At 44.6% G+C, this 27414-nt stretch overlaps 1 protein-coding gene across 2 annotated transcripts in view; it reads right to left on the reverse strand.

Moving 5' to 3' along the window:
* The window catches only part of ELP3 (elongator acetyltransferase complex subunit 3), a 134970-nt gene that overhangs the window by 39448 nt on the left and 68108 nt on the right, over positions 1-27414 (reverse strand). For both annotated transcript variants that reach the window (XM_037893829.2, XM_037893831.2), the window contains 4 exons: positions 21725-21918; positions 12539-12629; positions 10070-10135; positions 724-951 (listed from right to left, as the gene is read on the reverse strand). In XM_037893829.2, the coding sequence (XP_037749757.1) occupies positions 724-951; positions 10070-10135; positions 12539-12629; positions 21725-21918 (579 nt within the window). The remainder of the gene's footprint in view (positions 1-723; positions 952-10069; positions 10136-12538; positions 12630-21724; positions 21919-27414) is intronic.

The following is a 27414-nucleotide window of genomic DNA, read 5'->3' on the forward strand; positions in this document are numbered from 1 at the left end:
GGTCAGTCAGGAGAGAGGGAGCAGGGGGGGTTGGATAAGGGATGGGGTCCGGGGAGGGGGGGGCAGTGGGTCTCGGGAGGGGGCAGTCAGGGGACAAGGAGCATGGGCGGTTGGATGTGTTGGGCATTCTGTGGAAGTGGGAGGGGGTGGATAGGGGGAGGGGATAGGCTGTTTGGGGAGGCACAGCCTTCCCTACCCGGCCCTCCATACAGTTTCGCAACCCCGATGTGGTCCTCGGGCTAAAAAGTTTGCCCACCCCAGCCTACATATGGATGTACAGCAATAGAGATAAAGAGCATACCCATGTTTTCAACCATGAGACAACCATAACTGCAAGAGCTCAAATACATTAGTGAAAGCTCACTGGTGGCAGGAATTTAATCTACGAATACAAGATGGGGATCAAATTCAATTCTGGTTCTGTTGCAGCAGATTATTCATTTTGCCAAAAGCTGGGAATGGGCGACAGGGGACGGATCACTTGAGGATGACCTGTTCTGTTCATTCCCTATGGGGCACCTGGCATTGGCCACTGTGGGACGACAGGACACTGGGCTAGATGGACCTTTGCTCAGACCCAGTTTGGCCATTCTTAAGTTCTTATAAGAGTAACTGTATGGCCAGTCTCATCAAGATTGTGACAAATTTTTCTTAGTCTTTCTAATAAAAAAAAGCTGGGCAGGATGGAGTATAAAAGACGACAACGAAGATTACTTAGGATACCTGATGCTGAAATTTGGAAGGATCACGACTGCTCACTGGAACCACACTACCATACACATGCAGTTCTCTAACGATGGAAACACCTCCCTTCAACTCAGGTCTGAATGACTCCTCTGAACACTTTCGCAAACGCAGAAGGCCAACCAGAATATCCTGTTCTGGATCTTCATAGGACAGGAAGGTCTCCCAGCCACCATTTGCCACATAGTCTCTTCGAACTAACTCAACCTATTCAAAGAGAACAAGCAAGGGGGAAAAGGAAAAGAAAATCCTGTTAAAAAATAATTGGGCAACATGTTGAATAGACCAAAACCAATTTCATGGATCCATAAACTGTTATGGGTCAGAAAAAGTGTGAAGTGCTTTCTTAAAGCCCAGCTTCATTCTAGATGGATTTTTGCAGTAGATAAGAGCTGAAGGACCTACAATCGCATTTACCTAAAGACAAAATGTGTCATACTTCAGTGAAAAATACATTTGTGGAGAGGACACCATTACTCCTCAGTGCTTAAAACTTCTACCCATAAGGTATTTAGACAGTACCAAACCAGCACAATAGCTCGGGGTTGTAAAAGATAGAAATGGAAGACTGGATCTCTCTCTGGTAACTCCACCTCCATTGGTGCTCCAAGAGCATCACATCTAGCAGCTTCTCTCTCCAATCAAACATCTAAGGGCAAATTCAGACCTGACTACAATTGTATTGCTCTGGTTTCAGTACTGTTATACTTGCTGACAGCATGGGTGAATTTGGCCCCTAGTCTCCACTGCTTTGAAAAGAAAAAGTCTCTTGCCAGCAATGCAGGTCTTCTAATTCATAATAAACTGCTTCTTTCTGAAATTGTCAGTGACAGATCTTCAAGTGATCATGACCTCTCCTTAATAAAGTACCTTTCATCCATACAGATTCAAAAACACTTCATAAACATTTCTGACTGACTACATGACAAAAGTTAGGCTGATCTTTCCCACATCCATTTCCCTGCCAGTACAGTGCAGGATTGTTCCCTATAGTAGGATGTACACTTTCTAGTGCTCTATCCAGCCTGTTTTAAAAAGTCTCAAGTAAAGGGCTTTGAGGTGGGGTTCCCTCTGAACTCCTTCCTACTAATCATCTTTCTGGTAACATGATACACAGAAATGAATGCACTATTTCAAGACTTGATCACACAAGAGCCAAATGGTGAGATTCTGTTACCTCTCTGCTTCATGAGATCAATATGCCTTTGTGTATACAACCGAAAATTAAATGGGCCTTTCACTTACTACACCGATTAAGATTCACTTAGCCTCATCTCAGTGTTGACTATCTGTGAAAAAGTTCAAATGGATCTTTGCATGTATGCAGAATCCTCCAAGATTTCTACTATCATATAACTCAATACAATAAGGAGGGCCCAGATTCCTATCATGAAAATGAAAGTTACTTCGAGATGGACTCTGCATAGAGACACTCAATGCGTTGAGCTGGCCTAGGCAGTCTGTGAGTAGGAATATGCAGAGGAGCCTAATAGAAGAGCTAAAAGATGATCCAGCAGTCATACTATTATTTATATAGCACCAACAATATGATCAAAGATTACTGAAAAATAAGAGGACAAGATTCTTACTCTAAAAAGTTTACAGTCTGAGGCTCAGATCCTGCAATGAGCTCCACGCAGGCAAAACCTACTCTCCTTGTAAGACAGAGCCTAAGTTAAAGATCCACTCATTACGCAGGTTTTATGAATTCACAGCTAAAGAAAGGAGGCAGAAAATAATATTAACACAGCTAACCCAAAAGGTTTTAGATTTAAAGCTTTGTGAACTCTGGGCTTCCTAATTAAGGAAAAGCAATAAAATGGGAGAAACATTTTTATTTCAGTAACAAGTAGAACTCCTTTGTACTTTGTGCTGCCAAAACACAAACAGTCCTTGTCCTCAAGAGCCTGCCATCTAAAAAGACAAGATGACAAAGCTCGGGAGAAAAAAATAGGATATAAAAATCTCCAACTTTAACAGAGTTTTGTATAGTGCTCCTTTCACAGTATCTAAGCATTTGCCAGATAAATTACATCTGCATAGCAAAGTCCCTAGTGGGGGACTCCATGGGGTCCTCTGCTCTGCCCTTTTCCCTAGGTAAACAGAAGGCTCTATGTGGGTTGAATATACAGCTAGACCTATATAATGTATATAAAAAGCTAATTTAAAGAAAATCTACTAAAGGGGTCTTGATGACTAAGGGAGACAGAAAAGAGATACAGTGAATCATAGAATATCAGGGTTGGAAGGGACCTCAGGAGGTCATCTAGTCCTACCCCCTGCTCAAAGCAGGACCGATCCCCAATTAAATCATCCCAGCCAGGGCTTTGTCAAGCCTGACCTTAAAAACTTCTAAGGAAGGAGATTCCACCACCTCCCTAGGTAATGCATTCCAGTGTTTCACCACCCTCCTAGTGAAAAAGTTTTTCCTAATATCCAACCTAAATCTCCCCCACTGCAACTTGAGACCATTACTCCTTGTTCTGTCATCTGCTACCACTGAGAACAGTCTAGAGCCATCCTCTTTGGAACCCCCTTTCAGGTAGTTGAAAGCAGCTATCAAATCCCCCCTCATTCTTCTCTTCCGTAGACTAAACACCCCCAGTTCCCTCAGCCTCTCCTCATACGTCATGTGTTCCAGACCCCTAATCATTTTTGTTGCCCTCCGCTGGACTCTTTCCAATTTTTCCACATCCTTCTTGTAGTGTGGGGCCCAAAACTGGACACAGTACTCCAGATGAGGCCTCACCAGTGTCGAATAGAGGGGAACGATCACGTCCCTCGATCTGCTGGCAATGCCCCTACTTATACATCCCAAAATGCCATTGGCCTTCTTGGCAACAAGGGCACACTGTTCACTCATATCCAGCTTCTCGTCCACCGTAACCCCTAGGTCTTTTTCTGCAGAACTGCTGCCGAGCCATTCGGTCCCTAGTCTGTAGCGGTGCATTGGATTCTTCCGTCCTAAGTGCAGGACTCTGCACTTGTCCTTGTTGAACCTCATCAGATTTCTTTTGGCCCAATCCTCCAATTTGTCTAGGTCCCTCTGTATCCTATCCCTACCCTCCAGCGTATCTACCTCTTCTCCCAGTTTAGTGTCATCTGCAAACTTGCTGAGGGTGCAATCCACACCATCCTCCAGATCATTTATGAAGATATTGAACAAAACCTGCCCCAGGACCGACCCCTGGGGTACTCCACTTGATACTGGCTGCCAACTAGACATGGAGCCACTGATCACTACCCGTTGAGCCCCACAATCTAGCCAGCTTTCTATCCACCTTATAGTCCATTCATCCAGCCCATACTTCTTTAACTTGCTGGCAAGAATACTGTGGGAGACAGTGTCAAACAGAACACCTGAAGTGACTGGCAGCTAATGACAGTGAAATGAATTCTAGCTTTCAATCCAGTTCCTAGAATATAAGTGTCCATGTGAAAAAGAAACAACTCGCAATAACTAAGGCTAAGATTTTGTCATGGTTATTTTTAGTAAAAGTCACAGGCAATAAACAAAAAATTCATGGAAGCCTGTCTGACATATCTGTGACTTTTGCAGGTCCATGATTTCCCCTGCCACCGTGGTGGTTGGGAGCTGTGGGGTTCCCCCTCTGCCCGCAGCAGCTGGAAGCTTCAGGGGGGCCCCCCCTCCACCCACAGCATCTGGGAGCTGCAGAGTGACGATATTTCCCAAAGAGAAAATGGTGCTTGCCCGAGGCGTCCTCCTCCCTCACTCTCTCCCCAATGTGAGGTTGTCGTCTGGTTGCTGGAACCCTGAGGAGGGCCCCCTCAGGAGTCTGTCACCAGTGGCTGGAGCCTTGCAGGGGGTCCCCTGTCACTGGAACCCTGCCACAGCCCCGCTGGCTGCCAGCTCCAGAGTCCTGCAGCTCTGAAGTAGAGAATGTCAAGGAGGTCTCTGGAAGTCTGAATTCCGTGACTTCCATGACCTCCGGGACATAAACATAGCTTTAGCAATAACTAGTACCCCTGCTGATAATCCTTGACCTTAATATTAGGACAAGTGGCTTATACAGAATGAACTTTTCAGGCTATGTCTTCACCGCAAACATGGTAGGTTTTTTACATTGAGATAGCTCCCTTGATGCAGAATCCTAGCAGATACATGCCACTGGTAGTTTGCTAGTCAAGGTAAATCGGGGCCAGGGGAGGGGGAGAAGAAGAGGAGAAACAGGGTGAAGGGACAGTATGTATAGTGTTGACCTCAATGAGCTAAATCAAGGTTAAAAATATACATATGCCTCAACTCCTCTAGGATTCTATTTCAAGATAGCTATCTTGATCCAAAACACTTTTTTTTTTTTTGGAGGGGGGGGCACGCGGGGGGGGGGGGGGGAGGGAAGGGCAGTAAAGGCAGTTTCCATCTGCCCTAGAGGTAAAACATTCACTTCAGAGTTAAGGTAGAATGTGTAGCAGAGTTTGCATTAGCAGTTGCCATTCTGTGAAAACATGACAGAGTTCAGTCTCCAAAGCTGTCCATCCAGCAGGAACATTCACTGGCAAGAACATTCACTAGATATTTTTTTAAAGGCTATTAAGGATATATTAGCACTACATACAATTCAAGGCCATTTTGAGAGCAAACAAATGCCTTGTCTACTACTAATGAGAAATGTTACCAATTGAACAGGAACCCAGAAATAGCTTTGTAAATAACCAACTAATCATAAATATTTTTATTTCAATGGATTTTTAAAAACCAATTAAAAATAATTTAAAGAACCAGACCTGTCAAGGTTCCTCCCCCACTCTGAACTCTAGGGTACAGATGTGGGGACCTGCATGAAAACCTCCTAAGCTTACTTTTACCAGCTTAGGTTAAAACTTCCCCAAGGTACAAATTAATTTTATCCTTTGTCCTTGGAATATCCACTGCCACCACCAAACTCTAACTGGGTTTACTGGGAAACGTAGTTTAGACACGTCTTTCCCCCCAAAATCCTCCCAACCCTTGCACCCCACTTCCTGGGAAAGGTTTGGTAAAAATCCTCACCAATTTGCATAGGTGACCACAGACCCAAACCCTTGGATCTGAGAACAATGAAAAAGCATTCAGTTTTCTTATAAGAAGACTTTCAATAGAAATAGAAGTAAATAGAAGTAAAGGAATCACCCCCTGTAAAATCAGGATGGTAGATACCTTACAGGGTAATTAGATTCAAAACATAGAGAATCCCTCTAGGAAAAACCTTAAGTTACAAAAAAGACACACAGACAGAAATAGTCATTCTATTCAGCACAATTCTTTTCTCAGCCATTTAAAGAAATCATAATCTAACGCATACCTAGCTAGATTACTTACTAAAAGTTCTAAGACTCCATTCCTGGTCTATCCCCGGCAAAAGCAGCGTACCGACAGACACAGACCCTTTGTTTCTCTCCCTCCTCCCAGCTTTTGAAAGTATCTTGTCTCCTCATTGGTCATTTTGGTCAGGTGCCAGCGAGGTTATCTTTAGCTTCTTAACCCTTTACAGGTGAGAGGATTTTTCCTCTGGCCAGGAGGGATTTTAAAGGGGTTTACCCTTCTCTTTATATTTATGACAAGACACATCACGATTCTAAAATAGATACAACTTATTAACCTTCTACAAAAGGAAAGATGTTATATAACCTTAAGTGGTTTCAGTGAACAGATTTAATTGTATTAGATCTACGATGACCTCTTCTATCAAGGAAATTGTTAATTTTAAAGGCAAGGAAAATATCACCGCACGTCATCAGATCAAATTATCAAATGGCTATAGGCTGATGTTTTATTGCCCACTTGCTAAATTTTCAAATAAGCATTTTGGTGCTTTCTCCCATGTAGCCCCTCATGCTGGGGAGAAACTCCCTGTAAATACCTGCAAAACTTACTAATTACTCTCCTTCACAATCTTCCTCAAAACTCATCTTTGCCAAGAGGCCTACAACAAGCTCGACAATGGCTAGGTTCCTGGTGTGCTGAGACTACTGCCTTTGATGCTGACAGATACTGTCTCCTTGTACTCCTCTGTCTCTATCTATCTGTTGTCTTATACATAGATTGTAGGCTGTTTTTTTGCTTAGTGTTTGTACAGTTCCTAGCACAACGAGTTCTTGGACCATAACTGGAGCTCCTAGGCATTACGATAATATAAATAATAAATAAGTTGCTTTTCACGCATTTTATCTCTAGGTTCCTATTGATATACATTTTTCTGAGATTCAGTGGCATGAGATTGTCATTATCTAGACCAGGGGCCGGCAACCTTTCAGAAGTAGTGTGCCGAGTCTTCGTTTATTCATTTTAATTTAAGGTTTTACGTGCCAGTAATACATTTTAACGTTTTTTAGAAGATCTCTCTCTAAAGGTCAATATATAACTAAACTATTGTCATATGTAAAGTGAACAAGGTTTTCAAAATGTTTAAGAAACTTCATTTAAAACTAAATTAAAATGCTGATCTTACGCCGCCGGCCCACTTAGCCCGCTGCCAGCCTGGGGTTCCGTTCACCTAGGCCGGCAGCAGGCTGAGCGGGACATGTGGCCGGGACCCCAGCTGGCAAGGGGCCGGCAGCCAGAACCCCAGACCGGCAGTGGGCTGAGCGGCTCAGTCCACTGCGACTCAGCCTGCCGCCGGTCTGGGGTCCCGGCTGCCGGCCCCGCTCAGCCCGCTGCCGGTCTGGGATCCTGGGCCTGCCCACATGGAGTGGGTACCTACCTTCTCTCTGGTTCTAGCCCATCTTCTTCCTCTCTCTCTGCACTGAGCTGAGGGTGGGAGTGCACTGAACACAGGGCTGGGGGTGAAGGAGTAAGCAGGGGTTGGGGTGTAAGGTCTGGCCAGGAGCCAGAATGAGGGAGGGGGCTCAGGGTTGGGGCAGGAGGTTTGGATGTGGAGTGCTTACCTGGACAGCTCCCATTTGGTGCGAGGGTGCAGGTGGGAATGGGGGAGGGGGTGCAGGAGCTCCCGTTTGGTGCTTAGGGTGGGGGTGGGAATGTGGGGGGTGCAAGAGTCAAGGCATGGGGGGGCTGGGTATGTGTGGGGGTGCAGGAGTCAGGGCTAGGGGTCGTGGGGGGATGCAGGGGTCAGGGCAAGAGGTTGGAGTGTGAGGGGAGTACAGAGGTTAAGGCAGAGGGCTGGGAGTGTGTGAGGGGGGTGCAGGGATCAGGGCAGAGGGCTGGGGGTGTAGGCTAAGCTCCTGGGGGTGCTCCTAGCCCCCCTACCCAGAGCGGTTCACGGCCCGGGGGCTGGAGGGGATACATCCTGATTTCACCCCCCTTCCCCAACGCCCCGTCCCCACCTCTTGCCCGCCTCCTCCCCGGAGCAGCGAGCACACTGCGGCTCCGCTTCTCCCCCTTCCGCGCAAGGGCCATCAGCTGATCGGCAGCAGGGAGGGAGAGCAGGAGGGGCAGGAGCCCGGCACGCTGGGGAAAGAGGGGAGCTTGCCTGCCCTGCAGCAGCAGCCAGCAGGACCAAGCTTCTTCACCCTGCCCCCGTGGGGGGCAGAGAAGAGCAGACCAGGGCGGGCAGGATTTTTAATGGAACTCTGCTGCCTGCCAGGGTCCCAGCCGCCAGCCCCACTCAGCCCGCTGCCGGCCTGGGTTCAACGGCGGGCTGAGTGGGGCCGGCGGCTGGGACCCGACAGGCAGGCAGCAGCGTGCCATTAAAAATCGGCTCGCATACAGTCTTTGGCACACGTGCCATAGGTTGCCAACCCCCGATCTAGACCAAGGAGAGACAGTTTAACAAAAGGAGTGTTGGAGTATTAATAGCAGCATTGTTTTGAAAACGTTGTAGTGAGCTATTCACTAACTACCCATGGAGCTTACAACTCAAGATGCCTTAGAGCCTCTGATGACAGCACAGATGTCTGTGTGGAAGATATTTTCTGCAATGGCCAAAGGACAAGTAATAGGAAGACAGAGGGAGTAGCTGCATGTCCTGTTTTGCACTGAATCTATGAGGCTAGTGCCTGAAGTCTACTAGCAGTCAACAAAAATCTATGATAGAATTTATTTTACATTATAAAATTTGTTTCTATAATGCATTTACCAGTGAGATGACTAGATTTCTATTCCAGGGAACCCACCCAGGGTGCCCATCCCCCGGCCCCAACACAACCTGCGGCCTGGACCTGCTGCGGCTGGGGCACCTAGATCGGCTGGGGCAGCGCGGCAGGAGCAGCCTGGACTGAGCCGCGGCAGCATGGCCTGACCCCAGAGCAACCCAGACCCAGATGCTGCCAGGGCAGCGTGGAGCAGCCAGAGAAGCCTGGACCAGCCCGGACCTGCAGCCCCAGAGCTCCTGCGGCGGGGAGAGGCGCCTCTCCCCTGCAGCCCAGGTATTGCTGTGGGGAGAGAGGGCTGGGGGAGTCCTCTCTTCCTGCCTTAGCCCTGGAGCACCCTCCTGCACCGCAAACTCCTCATCCCCAGCTCCACCCCAGAACTGCACCCCCAGCCAGAGCCCTCACACCCCTGTACCCAACCCTCTGGCCCAACCCTGAGCCCCTCATTCTCAGCCCAAAGCCCACACCCGCAGCCGGAGCCCTCAAACCCCTGCACTCCAGCCCTGAGCTCCCTCCCACACTCCGAACCCCTTGGCACCACCCCCACCACATGCATTTTGTTATGTGCACCAATATGAAGGTGATATGTCACACATCACCTCCATATTGGTGCACGTAACACAATTCATTCCGCACATGGGTGGGAAAAATTAGAGGGAACACTGGTTACCATCCATTTGTGTGAACAGCTTTAAGATGCTAGACTGAAGGGCACTATATAAGCATCATCCTCTACAGAGATTTACATCCATATGTATTTGCTGGTTACACTTTATTGTGGCTTATTGATTTTATTATTTTTGTTTCAGATATCAACCACATTTTATTATAATATTGTAGGTATTGGTAGACTGACAAAAATAGAGAATATATATACACATTATACAACCTCAACCAATTAAATTTCTTTCTGTTCAACCTACAAGTATTGTGCTTTTTATATTTTCTAAATACACTTTTCGCTAGAAAAGAGAAAGGAATGGGGGCAAAGAGTGGAGACAGCTGAGTCAACTGGGGATTCTGATACTGCAACAGGAATACTGAAATACTGGTAGCTATCGCTACGTTATTGAACATGGTGGTACATAAGTTTCAGCATGTGAACGTATTTTCTTAAACAACAAACATAAATCTGCTGTGAAAATGGATGAAAAACTGGAGCCAGCTACACAGGCCTGTTGCAGAACTGGCTGCACAACTGAGTCCCAACTCCTTCATACCAAATGTTTCACAGCAAGTCACGTCTGAAGCAAGGTCCCTGGGAAGCAACAAGTCTCACCTGATACGGTCTCACTTTATGATGAATCTCCTGTATTCCAACCTCTCTTGTCCTCACATCACGACACTAGGGAAAGAGGGAGAGAAAAATTACATAAAACAGAGGAATACATGCAGCTCAAATACGTTGAGATTTCTAGTCACCCCATGGGCTCAAAATTAAGTTGAAATAGCCTGTCTTACACTGGTAGAATTTGAATAAATAGACTTCAAAATAAAAATGCTCACCGAGCCGTCCCTAATGTACCTTAGAAAAAGAACTTTGTGCTAAATGTAAAAACATGCTGACAAAAATCAATTCACTGAGCAACCATTACATCTCATGAGAAAAGGTACCATTTGATTTGCAAGTAGCAGGGCTTGGAGGGGAAAAGTCAACAGATATAAAAGAGCAAGAAAGACTTAACATTATTATAGATTCTAAGGCCAGAAGGGAACATTGCAATCTTCTAGTGATTCTAGTCTCATCTCCTATATAATAAACCACAGGCCATAGAACTTCCCCACAATAATTCCTAGAGCAGATCTTTTAGGAAATATTTAAATCAAGATTGGATATTGTTAGTGATAGAGAATCCACTATGACCCTTGGTAAACTGTTCCAATGGTTACTCTCACTGTTAAAAATTTATGCCTTATTTCCAGGCTGTCAGGTCCTTTACCAGAGAGATCTAGAATTGGAAAAATCTAACCTAGTGTGCCAGAGATACTCTTGAGCAGGCAATTTGTAAATCTGGGTAACTGATTTTTAATGCCAAAATTGGCATGTGACACACCTGAATATAAGAAGGTAGAGAGTTAACTCTCTGGTCAAATGTCCCACAGATGTACAGGATGGACTAACTGTGAGAGGTTTGGGACCAATGGTCCAAGGCATCAGAGAAAAGCCAGGGAACTTTACAAAACTTTACAGCTCCTTGGTAGTCAGAGGGAACAAGAGACAGAACTCTATGTTAGCGAGCTTGATTGTAGCTTGCACACGTCTTTTGTAACTCTTCTCGTAACTAGTGCAAACCAAGCCCCATGAGAGAAGTCTCAAGGAAAAAAACTTTTCTGAAGACAGACTGTTTTCATATCACAAATAAGAAAAAACCATGAAAATCCAAAGTCAAGCCTAAACCCACATGGAACTTGATTTCCAAGGCATCCAAATGACTCTATCTGCATCCCAACACCCCCTAAAATGCCTTAAAAAATAATCAAACTCAGACTATATTATATACATGAAATAATTTAACCTTGGTATGACCATAAAAACTGGCATGCTTTATTCTTATATGGTGATTATGCTAAATCTGGACTTCTTTACGGTCATATGCACAAAATCTACTTTGCTTTACAAATCCCTGACTCGACAAATGGCATGCAGAAGACAGACAAGTCCCCACTCTTCATTAAGGGCCCTAGTCCTGAGAGGGCACAGCATTTTTCAGGACTGTGCCCTCCATCTCTTTGCCCCAATCAGTAATCCAAGTGTTATTAGTCACAGAGACGGAACAAAGAGGGAAAGCTGAAACTGCCAAGAGGGCAGAGCTGAGGAGCCTGGGCACCCTCTAATTATGACCCTACATACCTAAAATACCTGGGTTTCTTGTGGAAAGTCAGTCCCAACTACCATGGCCCTTAAAAAAAGCTGTTTGTTTATAATGTTATACCTCCAGTAGATACAAGGAAAATTCACTGGCATCTTATACTTCACGTGATAAAGTGACAAACTGTTTTGGTTGTTCACACTACCAGCTGCCAGGCTTCTGCCCCAGTAAGTTCAGACCTATAGTCATCCGCACAGTAGAAATGTTTACAAATTCAGTTCTTTAAAGGTAGCCTGCCACGGAAAACAAAACTGGGTTTGAGGCCCCTTTTTTTGCTTTGTTATGTATGAAGGAGATTTTTCCCCCCACCTACAATTTTTTTTAATTCTTAGAAATAGCCGGAATATTAAGTTTCATCACCATATCTGTTTTTGCTGGAAGTGTTCCATGGAAGGTTTCTCAACCCTACTGAGGAGGATAAAGATGCTAAATCCTTCACAAAGAGCTTTTCTTCTAACTGTTAGATGTTTGAGTTGAATAAATTTTTTTAAAAGTTGTAAACAGTCTGCATAAAAAACGTCCCTCTCTCACTTTAGAAATGTCCTTAGTAGACGAGATGTCACAAACCTCCTAGTTCTCTGGTCATCCTGTATCTTGCAGGGAAAATCTAAATTTTTAATGTAGAAATCAAGCAAAACATCAGCTCTTTTGGAAAAATCTTTGAGGTATTCTTTACCTATCAGAAAATGAACCAAAAAAAAGGACAAAACTCCAATATTTTCCTTTGCAGGTCATCTTTAGTTGAGCAGCAAATCTGGCTCCTATAGTTCACACTCCTCTCATTTTGCCATTTTTCTCCTTCTGATCACAAACACAATCAGTCGCACAGTATAGTCAGCAGGGAGCTCCTCCTGGGCATAAGGTTGCTGATCTTTTACCTGTGTCCCTAGATCCTTCATCCTGGCCAAGGCAAGTTCTCTCAGGTTACCATGCTCCACTCCTGAGCTGACCAGAGGCATTGGGATATCCCTATACAAAGGGGAAAAACAAAAACTTTATACGACAATATTCATAAAATATAAGGCCAAATGGGCCGCCACCATCATCTAATCTTAAATCCTTTGTTATGCAGGAGGTATCTGAATTAATGCCTGTTTCAAAGCCCAGTAGCTTTGTCTGAACTAGAGCATGGCCAAGCCAATTAGCAACTGGAGGTAGTGGGGAGGCAAGAGCTACATGATTGGATTTACAGCAGGAAAGGACTTTTTACATGCTGGGAAATAGGCTATTTATGTGTTTTTATTTTCATATTCATCATACTCAAGAACTGGAAAAAGGAAAAATTCTATTTTACATGTGAATTTCCATTCTAGGACCCTCCATGTCAGAGAGTCTTCACAGCAAGCATTGGTATATTCTCCAAAAATCCTGGATATAACAATTGTAACTACATCCTAAAATTCAGTAAAGATGCAAACAAGTTTATAATAACCTAACATCATAAGAGGTCATTATAATAATTATGAATACCATTTTTGCATAAATATTGAGGTCTTTCTACCACAGAAGATAATGCTGTAATGATAGATTTCAGTATTTCCACTTGAAATATTGATTTCCTCATGAACTTGTTGCCACAAAGAATCTTGTGCCCTTACCAAAATATCTGACTCTCTATGGAACTGGTTCTAGCTTTCCAATGTGTAGAAGATGGACTACTATACCCTTCATCTTCTGATGCTATGAAGATCCCTTAGATAATGTTGATTTAATTTAATTTACTTTACTTTGGGGAAAGGATAAGCTTGTCCCTGGGACAGCAAGTTCTATTGAATATCCTTCAGTAATTATTTCTGAGGTGGCTCAACCCCAGACCAGGGCTCACCCTGAAGCATTCCTCATAAAGGGGAGGAATCTGCCTAAGCTTCAGAACCTCAAAAAATCAAAAGAAACTTTTGGAGTTGGACAGTTTTCAAGAGAATATCAGCTTTGGTCTTCCAACTCTCGAGGCAGCAACGGCCTCCTCCTAATGTGTAATCTTTAACTTGAACCTGGAGGAGCAGCACTTCAGAGGAAAAACCTGCTGAGATAAGGCAGTTTGAAGATGCTCGCACTGGAAGAAGGGAAGGGACTTATTCCCTTGTCCAAAGCCTCAAGGGCTGTTTTCTGTCTATGTCTCCCAGAAAAGATTACCAGCAGAGTATTTGGAAGAAGATAAACCTGCTTTTCCATTTTTTTGGCTGGAGTTGGCGCTGCAGTTGACATGGGACATGTCTTTGGAAGTTTTGAATGTACAGCATATTAGCCAGGTGAAGAATTAGTCCTGAAAAAAAGTGCTAGGAAAACTGAGAATGGGTGTGTGAGGGAGTGTGCATGCTAACATCACCTTCCCAACTGAGTATCTCTAGACCTGCACAATAAGAGACTGCAGCCAATACTCTCAAGGCTGAGGCTCCTGCACCGAAGTTCAGTTTGATGATGAATACCATGCAAAAATGGTATTTAGTCTGCAGAAGAGAAGACTGACGGGGGACAAAACAGTTTTCAAGTACAGAAAAGGTTGTTACAAGGAGGAGGGAGAAAAATTGTTCTAGTTAACCTCTGAGCATATTAAGTCTTTTAAACATGACAGAAAGACAAGCCTGCTAGCCACGTGCATTACCAAACCCTGCTAACTTTCTGCATTTATTTTAGAGAAAGAGGAGACAAAAAAATTAAAACGTGAACTATCAATAGAGTATTGAACTGTACAATGTAGAACAGTTTGATCTCAAAACCTGGTTTAAACAAAGTGATTAGAATAAGTACCATCTGACAGCTGACTGGTGACCTATGTGAAATTTATTCACAGGTATCAATCCAGTTCCTTAAGAATATGTGTCACAAAAGCCACCATTAACAGTCACCATTTTTGGCAATCTCAGCACAGACACCCAGGCCTGAATGAGCCATGGAGACTCTCAATCTGACAGGTGGTTATTGCAAGGAAGAGCAGAAGTACATTGGCAAAAGAGGACAAGGGAAAGCTTGCACTGCTGCTGCCCATGCTATGCCTGTTCTGTAGAGTTAGGACTTCAGGCTCCAGGGCTCTCATTCCATTCCAATGCCAAACTCACTTTAAATAAAATTGGTAACACTTTTACCAGTATTAGGGTGTTGCACCAGAAGCCTTGAGAATATTATTTTCTGCCCTTATTTTGTTTGCAATACATTAGCACTTTTTATAAAGCAGAAAGGGCTCTGAAAAATTCCTCACCTCTGACTCTCTCTCACCCCAAAACCAAGGCAAATGCAATTAGCGAGCCTGTTAATTTATTCATCTGATTTCTTAGAGTAAATAAAGCATCACAGAACTAAGATAACAGACTTCAAACAGCTTCAATTAGAGGTAATGAGCACTTCACATTGAGTCTAAAGGACAGAGTAGAGAACAGTATTTTCATCTGGGCATGTTAGAGCTAAGGCAATAATCTGACTGACTGCCTATTTCTTCCAATTACGGAGCAGCTCCAAAGGGCCAGGCTGTTGTGTACTTCCCAACAGGAACACAAATAAAACCAGCTGATATCTTCTAGCACTAGGTCTATAGCAGGAGTGGCCAAAACACAGCTCGCAAACTGCATATTTTGCTCTTTTACAGTTAAAGTGCAGCTTGCAGAGCCCCCCATACCCTCCATTCTCTGCCTATCAGATGGGGGTTCACCACCTCCAACAGTTTGCGTTACACCCCCCCTTATCTTCAGCAACCCCTCTCTGCAGCTCCCAGGTGTTAGCTCCATGTGGAGAGGCAGCAGTAAACAGCTGGGAGTTGCAGGGAGGGGCAGCAGTCAAAGCAGTGGCTCTCCCTGCAGCTCCCAGTTGTTTGCTGCTGCTTCTCCCCATGGCCACAGCTCCCAGCTTACCGGCTCCAGCAGCTGCTGTGCAGGGAGGGGGCCTGGTGACACCATTTAACCAAGCGGGGCCAGCAAACCCTGGCAAAAATAGGGAGGGGGGAGAGACATGACCCCACATGCTCCTCCCATGCATCGTCTCTGGCTTCTGTGCAGCGAGGAGGGAGGTCTCAGGGCTTCAGCCCTATGGGAGGCACCTGCCAGGGCTCAGGACTGAAGCACCGCTCCTGCTGAAACCCAGAGATCCCCTCCCCTTGGGGGCTGAAGCCCTCAGCCCCGGCAGAAGTACTCTGAAGAGGCTGAAGCTGCACACTCTGTGGGGGTTTGAAGCCCCAAGCCCCAGCAGGTATGTCCCACAGGGCTGAAGCCCAGAGACCCTGCTCCCCATGGGGCTGAAGCCCTGAGTCCCGGCAGGCGCGCCCTGTGGAGGCTGAACCCCTAATCTCTGGCAGGCGTGCCCTACGGGGGCTGAAGCAACACACCCTGAGGGAGCTGAAGTCCCCAGGCCAGCAGGTACCACCCACGGGGCTGAAGCCCCGAGATGCCCCACCCCATAGGGCTGAAGCCCCGAGCCCTGGCAGGTGCCTCCTGCAAGGCTGAAGGCCCTGAGACCCGGCAGGCACACCCTGGTACTCAAACTTCTGAAGATGGTCATGTGCGGCTTGGAGGGCCAGTAAATTTAGCCACCCCTGGTCTATAGCAAAACCCAGTGTGGAGACTTTCCCACCTTTGGAACTCTGATGTGGTAAATAAGACATTGCAAAGTAATAAAAAATAAGCTTTCACAGCAACACATATCCGATCCCCTTATTTCCATATGGGGAACAGACAATAATTCACAACCTCTAATCAGCATATTAACATATGGAAAATTAGTATTTTGTGGCGGTGACAGAGAAAAATAGGCCTCCCATCCCCCCTTCAATCCAGATCAGAATATATTTGTTTACATAGCTGGGGATGGCTGTATGGATCAAATAGCTGCACATTCTGGATAGCCCAAGGACAAAGCATCAGGTTGGAGATGCCGGGACTTCTTAAAATTCTGAAACAAAATAATGGTAAAATCCGGGATACCTGAGCTAAAATCTTGGCCACACTGAAATTATTAGGAGTTTTGAGATTGACTTCAAGGGGGCTAGGATTTCACCCTTCATATTTAGGCAGTTTGGGTTGCCTAGGAAGGCAGACACAAAAAAAAAAAAAAAAAAAAAAGGCAGTGTGAGCCAGTGGACAGAGACACAGCTAGCAATGTAGACACCTAGGTTTTATTCTGGATTGCCATTGACTTGCTGTGTGGTCTTGACCAAATCATTTAACCTGTGTGTCTCACTTTCCCCATCTGGAAAATGGGGGTAATACTTACATAGGATCATCCGGGATTATCAAATCCAGTGCCCAGCTATTGCAGGCAATCCCATTCATAAATTTATCAAGCTCCATCTCCAAACTAGTTTGGATGTTTGCCTCAACTACTCCTCTAAGGTGCTTTGAGATGCTCAAGTAAAAGACGCTCTAAGTGCCAGTTATTATTTTCATCATTTTGCATCTTTTCATGGGCACCAACAAATCATTCATCATTTGCAATAATAACGCCTAGAGGTCATGAATGGGTGAATCATGGTGTCTGTGTCTGAGTCATCAGAAAGGGGAGAAGTCTTATTATAGAAAAGGATGTTTTCCATGGTCGTGGCTTTGTGGATATCCAGAAGCAGTGAGGAGTCCAGGGGAATACTGAAGCGCTTAGCAGACACCCCTTCGGTTTCCTCTTCCCTACTAGCATCCCCTCTTTTTCCCCCCTGCCCCAGGATTCAGCTTCAGCTTCCTGCTCTTCATACATACTGCTCATTTCAACCAGATCCTTGGAGAGATAAGAGTTGGTGCTGATTGCATGCTATTGCCACTTCCATCCATTCTGCTTATCAATCTCCCCGAATGATGACATACAGATGTAGAAGATGGGAGAGGGGACACATCCCTGAGGGACAATGCATGAAAGATACAAAGATGGAAGAGCAGGTGCCAATCAATTCTCTGGACACAGTTTGAACAGAATGAATGGAGCTATCTCAGGGTTTGTCTACACTACAAAATTAAGTTGACTTTATCTAACTCAACCTCAAGCCTCCAAATTAATTAAGTCGATTGTGCGTGGCCACACCATGCTCATTATCTTGATGGAGTGTGTCCTCACTAGCAGCACCTGCATTGATGCACAAAGCAGTGCATTGTGGGTAGCTATCCCAAAGTGCAATTTGCCGCAGTGTGTTTTGGGAAGTTCGTGCAATGCCTCATGGGACCAAAACATTGTCGCAGGAGAGAATGGGAACATTGCGCCGGCATCACATGATGCACTGTCCTCCCTCTCTCATATCAATGGCAAACAACCCAGTGGTTTTCGTGCCTTAAAACCGCCACGCGTACGCCATAACCCCAGAAGCACAGAGCCAGGTCAGTTGTGCACTCTTGCTGTGAGCATTTCAAACTCCTCGCGCCTTCTCCTGCAGCATTTCCAGAGCTGAAGTAGGGTCCGCCGCACGGAACATAGCGAAGTCCTGCAAGTAACCCTGCTGCAAGCGATTGAAAAAAACAATTCACAGTTGCTGCTGGCAGTCACAGAGCAGCTGCCCGCTTCTGGTCCTGTGAAACAAGCACTGACTGGTGGGACCGCATCGTTTTCCAGGTATGGGATGATAAGCAGTGGCTGCAGAACTTTCAGATGCGGAAGGCCACCTTCCAGGAACTTTGTGCAGAGCTTTCCCTTGCCCTGCAGTTCAGCAACACAAAAATGAGAGCTGCTCTGACAGTGGAGAAGTGAGTGGCAACCGCTATTTAGAAGCTTGCGACGCCAGACAGTTACCGGTCAGTGGGGAATCAATTTGGAGTGCGTAAATCAACCGTGGGAGCTGCTGTGCTTCAACTGTGAAAGGCCATTAATTGACTTCTGCTAAGGGCAGTGAGTCTGGGAAATGTGCAGGACATAGTGGATGGTTTTGCCGCGACGGGGTTCCCTAATTGCGGTGGGGCGATAGATGGCACAAATATCCCCATCTTGGCATCAGACCACCTTGCCAAAGAGTACATAAACCAAAAGGGATACTTTTCAGTGGTGTTGCAAGCACTGGTGGATCACAGGGGGCGTTTCATCAACATCAACATAGGATGGTAGGGAAAGGTTCGTGACACGTGCATCTTTAGGAACTCGGGTCTGCTCAAAAAGCTGCAATCCAGGACTTTCTTTCCAGACCACAAAATGAACACTGATGATGTTGAGATGCCTATAGTTATCCTGGGGGACCCAGCCTACCCCTTGCTCCCATGGCCCATGAAGCCATACACTGGCTGTCTGGGAAGCAGTAAGGAACAGTTCAACTATAGGCTCAGCAAACATAAGTAAAGAGGGAGAACAGAAAAAAAAAGTTAGCCTTGGGGAAAAGGGGTTGTAAAGTGGAACGTGAGAAACATTTGCAGCTATGTAACATAACACCGCATTCGACATCATCAAAGGTCTGAGAATGGGCGCCTTCTGTTCTTTGTGTCCTCCCCCTGAGTTAAGTGAAAGGGATAATGGACTTTTCTTTCACACCTCAGGGAATGCTTCCGGGAGAGTGATTCTGCGCCAGGAGATGTTGGCTGGCTGTCCACCAGGGTCTGCAGAGGGACTCTCTCCTCCTGCTTCTGTTCCTGCAGTTCAACCAGACAGCTCAACAAGTCTGATTGGCCCCTCATAATCTGAAGCATCTCATCCTGCGCCGCACACTCAGTCTCATGGGAAGCTTTTCTGCTCTCCATGTCCATGTTCAACTTCTCAGACAGTAAAATCCTCCACACTCTCAGCCCTGCATCAGCTGTCTCGGAGGCGTTCATTATCTCAGTGAACATATCCTCCCGCATTCTCTTTCTCCTCCTCCTAATCAGCGGAAGTCTTCTTTCAGGTGTTGATGACATGCCGAAGGACGCATTTCCAGCTGTGAGTCACGGAAAAAAAGAAAGGGGCCATTGTATATGCATAAAATGTTTCCATAGCAAGGCCGTTTTCATTAAAAAAAAAAACAAAAACAAAAAACCACTTATTACACTAGGTGCAAGCCATAACAATCAGAATCCGTAACCATTCACTGTGCCATTTTGCTGTTCCAGCCATGGTGAGTAGCCCGCCCCTCCGAGTCATGGGTGACCGCACTTTTAATAAAGTTTATGACAGACTCATGTCGGGAGCAGAGGGAGCTAGTCTAACAAATCATCTCTCCCCATAGCACCACGGGAAGCTGTTTACGAACGGGGCAGGAGGGAACGTTTTCACTCCCAAATTGCGGAATCTCACATGTGGGGCCCCAGTCTCCTATCAGCCACTTAAACTACTTGCTGATCCATGCCAAGCACAATAAAGGCACATTAGCAGCCACATGGTTTGGTGGTTTTTCTTCTAAGAGCACTTTTACGGAGAACTTCCCCCGTTTCCCTTAGGCGACCCTATGTGATATCACTCTCCTGAAGGTAAGAGAGACAGAAAGGAAGGAGATGCTGCAAGTGTCTGGGTATAGATCTGATCCTTATGCTGCTATGCTGTGTACTGCAATGATGCCAGCAGAATTAATTCAGGAGTTGCGTGGGAAAGTGTCCTACCATGGTGGAAGAAATAAGACTGCCCTGCCCAGAAACCTTCTGCAAAGGATTGCAGAGTACCTCCATGAAAGTTTCCTAGAGATATCCATGGAGGATTCCCGGGCTATCCCAGTCGACAAACAGCCTTTTCCGGGGGCCACCCTCTGCATAGCTGGAGCGGCCTCTTGTAAGCAGAGAACCACAGCACCTCGCTTTTTCTTCACAGTAAACATGCAATACCACCGAATGTGTGTGCCCGCTAAAATTTAACTGGACTTTGATTGTAACTGTATACTCATCAGAGGTGCCTTCCCCAGCATCACGGTCGGCCACCGTGATGTCCTGCGACCCACAGGGCTCCAAGGTTAAAAATATTGCCTGTTTCTCAGGGAGAATGGATCCACCGCTCGCCTGTCTCCCATTCTCCTCCTCTTCCTCATCCACCATATCATCCTTCCGTGTTGTCCCTAGACTCACACACCTGTGAGGTGTCCACATTGCTTGTGGGGGTGCTGGTAGGGTCACCCCTGAGAATTGCATGGAACCGGCACGTGTGGGGTTCAGCACCAGAACAACTGTTTGCCTCCCTTGCCTTCTGGGAGAAGGCTTGGCGAAGTTCTTTATTTTCACACGGCACTGCTGTGTGTCCCTCGTATAGCCCTTCTCCCCCAGTCCACAAGTGATCTTTGCATAAATGTCAGCGTTTCTTCTGCTGGATCAGAGCTCTGCCTGCATAGACTCCTCTCCCCACACAGCGATGCGATCCACCACCTGCTGTGCAGACCAGGCTGGAGCACGTTTGGGGCATGTAGTCTCCATGATCAGCTGTGCTCAAGCTGGCACGCTCCCAATGCTGATCAAACAGGAAATGGGAAATCAAAAATTCCCGGGTCTTTAGCAGAGGAGGGTCTGTTTCCGGTGTACCTGGCTGCAGTGCAGCAGAGTTGAGAATGATCTCCAGAGTGGTCACAGATGATCATTGTGACCCTCCACCTGGAGGCCAATTAAGTCGAATTACACAACGCTGCGTCTGCACTACATCATAATCGACCCATGAAAATCAAATTAAGCACTACGCTCTCGCAGAGGTAGATTACAGAAGTTGACATAAGAGGCAGCTTAGTTCGGCATAAAGGACCCCACAGTGTAGACACATACATTAACAGGTTGACTTAAGGCAGTTCCCTTCAACCTAACTCTAGTGCAGACCAGGCCTCAGTGTAATTTTGCTAACCCCTATGACATCCCTGAGGAGTGACAGCAGGATTCAAGAGTTGAAAGTATCAACTGCAGCACAGATCCATTAATAAGAGTTTGGATATATAGGCCTTAGCTACAGACAAGAGGACATAATCCATCAATGCTATTTGTTCCACATCCTGGCCTGAAACTCATTTGGGAGGGGTCCGAAATACTGGCAACATGTAGGTGAGTTCAAGAGGCAACTCTGGTGCTCACATTATTCAGTTTAACCCATTGACTGGCAGCAATTTTAATAAACTTTAATGCAATAATGATGGAGAAGGACAAAAAAATAAATATTGTAGTTAAGAACTTACTACAGTCAGAGCAACTCTTTGTACAGCCGAGACAAAAAAACAACCAGTAAAGCCCACCAAGAAAAATTACCTCTGAACACGGTACACTCGTGTCCATGGTGGTACAAGAGCCAGAATTCTAGCCACCAAATCCACTAAAGCGCTTGGAGAATAACTCTTGTATCTTCCAGACTTCCAGAGCTCGTACAGGCCAGTACCACGGATCACTAGAGTCGGGTAGAGTTTCATGCCATCAGGGCGAAAAGAAGGGTTCTCAAAAAACTCCTGTAAACACAGAACACAAATGCAAATCAGAAACCAAAGCACTACCTTCTGGGGCTTTCAAACCAGAAGCTCTCTCTTCTCAAAAAAAAAAAAAAAAAAAAAAAAAATTCAAGCTGCATCAGAAGGACAGATTTTTTTTTTAAAGCACCATTATGAGAATTTAAAAAGGCGGTCTTACATTCACTTTCCAATATCTTTATCAGTCTAAGGACTTATTCTTAAATTTGGAGGATTATACTTTTTTTTTTTTTATATAAAAGAATAAGATCGCTGCAGAAAAATTCACAAAAGGTGAGGATGCAGATTTCACCAGACTTCATTATGAAGTCAACAGGTCTCTGAGTCATATTATTCATTGTAATAGAATTTTGCTCAGAATCAGAATAATATTAAAGGAATGGGCTTATCATCACTCTCTGTGGACAACACTCAGAGATTTCTCAATATGTCCAGGATACAACAATTGAATAGTAATATAAAAACAACTGAAACACATGTCACCTATGCGCTGAGCAATACTGGGAAGGTGGAACAAACAGCACCTATTACTCACTTATCCATGTCTAAATTCCAGTACACAGCTCCAAAGTGAAAACCTCCAAACGTCTAAGGTCACTGGAAGCCATTAGGCATGTACAGTGTGCAGAAAAGTTATGAAATACTGTTTTACTACAACTAAAATTCCAGTAACCACAACTAAGGTCATTAGTCAAAAACTAAAAGATCGATTAGAAGCACTGAGTCAATTATCTCACCTTTGTCTATCTAAGTCAGGGGCTGGCAAACTTTTTGGCCTGAGGGCCACATCAGGTTCCCGAAATTGTATGGAGGGCTGGTTAGGGGAGACTGTGCCTCCCCAAATAGCCAGACATGGCCTGGCCCCCACCCCCTATCCGATCCACCCTGCTTCTCACCCCCTGGGACTCCTGCCCCATCCAACCCCCCTCCGCTCCCTGTCCCCTGACCAACCCTGGACTCCCCGCCCCTGACTGCCCCCCGGCCACCCCATCCAACCCCCCCTCCTTCCTGACTGCCCCCGGGGACCCCTGTCCCCATTCAACATCCCTGTTCCCCGCCCTCTGACCGCCCCGACCCCATCCACACCCCCGCCCCCTGACCACCACCCCAAACTCCCCTGCCCTCTATCCAACCCCCCCGCACCCTTACCGCGCTGTCTGGAGCACCAGTGGCTGGCGGCGCTACAGCTGCGCCACCCAGAGCACCAGGACAGGCAGCCGTGCCACCCAGCTGGAGCCAGCCATGCCACCGTGCAGCACAGACCACTGGGTCAGGCCGAAGCTCTGCAGCTGTGCTGACGCCCAGAACATTGCACCGGGGGGCACAGTGAGCTGAGGCTGCGGCGGAGGGGGAACAGCAGGGGAGGGCCTGGGGGCTAGCCTCCCAGGCCAGGAGCTCAGGGGCCAGGCAGGAGAGTACCGCAGGCTGGATGTGACCCGCGGGCCGTACTTTGCCCACCTCTGATCTAAGTGCTGACAAGGCTCTCATCACATACCAGGAGAGATGAGCTGGAGTGCCAATGAGAAACATAGTCAGGAAAGTAACAAATACTCTCCTCATGGACTGTATTTTCTAAATGGACAACCAACCTAATTCTCAATTACTGAGGGACAATCTCCACTCCTTGATATACTTTGCTTTCCACAACCAAATCTCTGTACAACTTCTCATGAGTGATGTACCCAAGTATTCAGATTCTAATATCTAAACTCTATTGTTAAATCTATTCACCTAAATTTGGGTTATTGCTGATTATGTACTCTATGTAGCATATAACTTTAAAAACAAACTTTGTATTTGTGGATAATCTAAGCACTATACCTAAATGTACAGACACACTTTTTTTCAACCTATGTATTATATAATTTTTTTCACATTAGCTTTAATAAAATGTTTAAATCTGTTCTCACAGTCATTAATGGATTTTAATCTGACACCACCCTTTATGAAGTAGGAAAATGTTATCCCAATTTTACTGATGATGAACTGAGACACAGGATATAATAAAAAGAAAAGGAGTACTTGTGGCACCTTAGAGACTAACAAATTTATTTGAGCATAAGCTTTCGTGAGCTACAGCTCACTTCACTGGATGCGTAATAATAATAAGGATATAATAAGTGACTTGTACAAGGTCACACAAGTAGCCTGTGGCTGAGCTGGGAATAGAACTCAGATTATGTCAGTGCCATTACAGTTCCTGAAAAACAAGACCATCCTTTCTACTATCTAATTTACCACTCTCACTAGGATGGAAGACCAACGAATTCTGAGGCATGTTTACCAAGGAATACCACTACATGGCCAGAGATCATGTTGTGAGAAAACTGTATAATGAACTGTGTCAGTCAAATATATATATATATAAAAATATATAAAATAATATTAGAGAAATGAATATTATATATGCTATTATAACAAGATATAATGGAATTTTTGCTTTTTGAATGTGTCTGCTGACGCAGCATTTAAGAACTGAGCTGAAACAGTTTCAGGGCTGTGTAAACCATTAAAACTGGTTTGTGTGTCTTATTTGTAAAATCTTTGGTCTGTGTAAATAGAGGGGTGAAGCAGAGTGTCATGAGGGAATTGTTAACATCAGGTGCCCCCCCCACACCTCACCCTACAAGATATATGAACAAGTAAAAATCCAAGGCCACAGAAACAGACAAGTAAGGTAAGTACTGGATAGACCCCGTGGGGTTTACAGCATAGGATAGAAGACAGAAGTAGACAAATAAAAGTAAGTTTTAACAGAATAAACAAAAATGTATTAGTTTAGGTTAGTAATTGTGATTTATGCATGAGAATGTTCTACTTAGATAGGTACATGAATGAAATAACTTAGTAGACAGTCTGTGCAAAGTTAGGGAACAAGGGATAAAATACAGGTGACTGACAATAGAAGAGTGGAGAAGACACAGCGGAAGAACATAGCAGAGACCAGAGATTTGAAAAAAGAGTCATCCTGTCACCAGAAGAGGTAACTTGATTAATTACCTTTCTTATCTTAACTGTTTTTGCATTATGTGTAATTCATAGGTGATAACAGCATTGTCTTATAACATGCAAAATAAAGGCTATAAGAAACTGTTTAAGCCTACATTGAAATGGATCTCCTCTTTCACCAAACAACATGCTCAGCAAAAGCTTTGGTGGTGCTAAGATCGCCAATGATGGCCATCAACTGAATATCCAGCCATATTCAGTCCTGGAACCTTAGTCTATGACAAGTCACAGTTCTCAGGAAGATTTTTTGTTTTGTTTTGTTTTTTAAAATTTTTTCTGTTGAGGCCTTCTGAAGTGAGAGTCTTTTACCAAAAGAAGGATTCAGTCAAGTCCCAGTTCAACAGAAACCCTCTTATCCCAAAGTCTCCATGAACCAACCTTTCATTATGGCCCCAAAAGTATTTCACATTGTCAAAATTAAATGATGTTAGGATGTCAGCTCAGCAATGTCATGAAAAGTGAGAAAGTAATAATACTTTGCAAACATATACATGGTAGCAGTTTTCATAATCTCAAAGCACTTACAAACAGAGCCATAAAACATCCCAGTGAATCAAGTAAACAATACTGGACACATTTTTGGAACAGGCAACCTGAGGCACAGAAAGATCAAATGACCCAGTCACTGATTCGTATGTGGCGTTGGGTGAGACAAGAACAGAATTCAGCAGGCCTGACACTCAGAGTCATGCTTCAATAACAGACTTCCACCCTCTTGTGGGAGTTCAAAGGCACTCCATGTGTAAAAGAAAGCAGTTATGAATGAACTAATGAACAACACTCTAGCACTAGATCACGGTGCTCTGAAGAGAAAAATAAAGACATGATGCTTTGTCTGGAAATTCATAGAATGAAATCTGAAGAGGCTGGAGTAATATGATCAAGCAGCCCAAAAATAAAAGTGAGATATTGCAGTAAGGAAGCACCGAAAACTTTTACAATGAAATACAGAAAATACAAATAACAAATCAACCACTCAATCAGTTTTTTGGTGCTACTGCAGAAAAAAATTCCTTCCTCTAATAAGGTTCAACATTAATATTCACAGCAATGTTTGAACGGATGTCAAAAGAAAGTGTGATTCCCCCGTCAGAATACTTAGAAACTCATTGATTTGTATTATAAATTAAATGCAAATACATGAATGCATCATTAAGGTTGCGAAATCAAGCATGCAAAGGCAAGGTCAAAAGTTATGGTTTCTAACACAGCACTAGCTTCGCTATCTCGCATCTCTCATATTTTTATAACATAGATTTAGCTAACAGTCACCTACTTGCCATTTATGATACTTAACACATACACCAGAGAATGCAGCTGGTCAAAAAATGGTAATGTTTTTGCATTAAAAAAATTGTTTTTCAAAATTTTCCTCAATATTTTTTTTTTGTTATTTCAATGGGGAAAAAAATTCCCTCCTTTTAATCCCCTCCCAACCCAACTTTTCGAGCAGGAAAAGGGAAAAAAGGAAAAAGGACAAGAAAGAGAAAGGTGGGGGGCAACTAACATTTCATTTTTTCCCATCAAAAACCAACATTTTGAACAAAATATTTAGTCTTAAAAAGACATTTTAATTGAAAAGTGTTTTCAGGTGAAAATTTTTGACCACAAAATATACAAAACCTGCAATGGGGCCATGTCAAAGTGGTGGTAGAAACCTTAGCTTTTTAATTAGAGCTGAAATGATGCCTTTAAAAGCTGACGTGATCACGGCACCTCACTATGAGATAGCACCTCATTTAAGGGCAGAGCAACATTTAGCTTCATGGAGCCTTAAGCAATGCCCATTAGAGTCAATGGGAGTCATTCCATTGATTTAAATGGGCACTGGATCAGAACCTTAAGCACTAAGCTGCTCATAAATGCCTCAGCAGTTACAAATTTAAGCGATTAAAAGGTGACAAAGCTAGAGGAGTCCAGCTGACACCCAATGTTCTAAAATCACTTTAGGATGCAGAAAAATGCTCTCACATGTGCATAAATATTCCAAATGGAAACATAACTTTAAAGCTATTAAACAAATTTTCTTCAGCCTTGAGATGTAGTTTTTCTCTTGCTAAAGACTATAAAATAAACACAGGTTGACACTTCTTTCAAAACTCAAAGGTTGATGGTAGGGCCAAATTTTAAATCAGAGCATTTGGGAGGGGGCCACTATGTTTTCATACTGGTTTAACTTATTTTAAAACATCTCAGCTGAATCAGGTCAGCTCTTTTTAATTATCTTTGGGTTAACAATTCCTAGTCATGAACCAGGACCCCACCATACTAGGTGATATTCAAAACAATAAAAAGACAACCCCTGCCCTAGGAAACTGACAATCTAAAAGTAAAAGAAATTAGAATATTTGAGGTAACTACAGCATGCTCACACTGCAAACAATATAACAAATAACCAGAAAGACCTGCTATTCAAAATCCTGCAGCTTTATCTGGGTTCCAGTAGATATGCTTTATTTGTATGAACAG

Source organism: Chelonia mydas, chromosome 3, assembly GCF_015237465.2.
Source record: "Chelonia mydas isolate rCheMyd1 chromosome 3, rCheMyd1.pri.v2, whole genome shotgun sequence".
In the NCBI taxonomy this organism is placed as follows: domain Eukaryota; kingdom Metazoa; phylum Chordata; order Testudines; family Cheloniidae; genus Chelonia; species Chelonia mydas.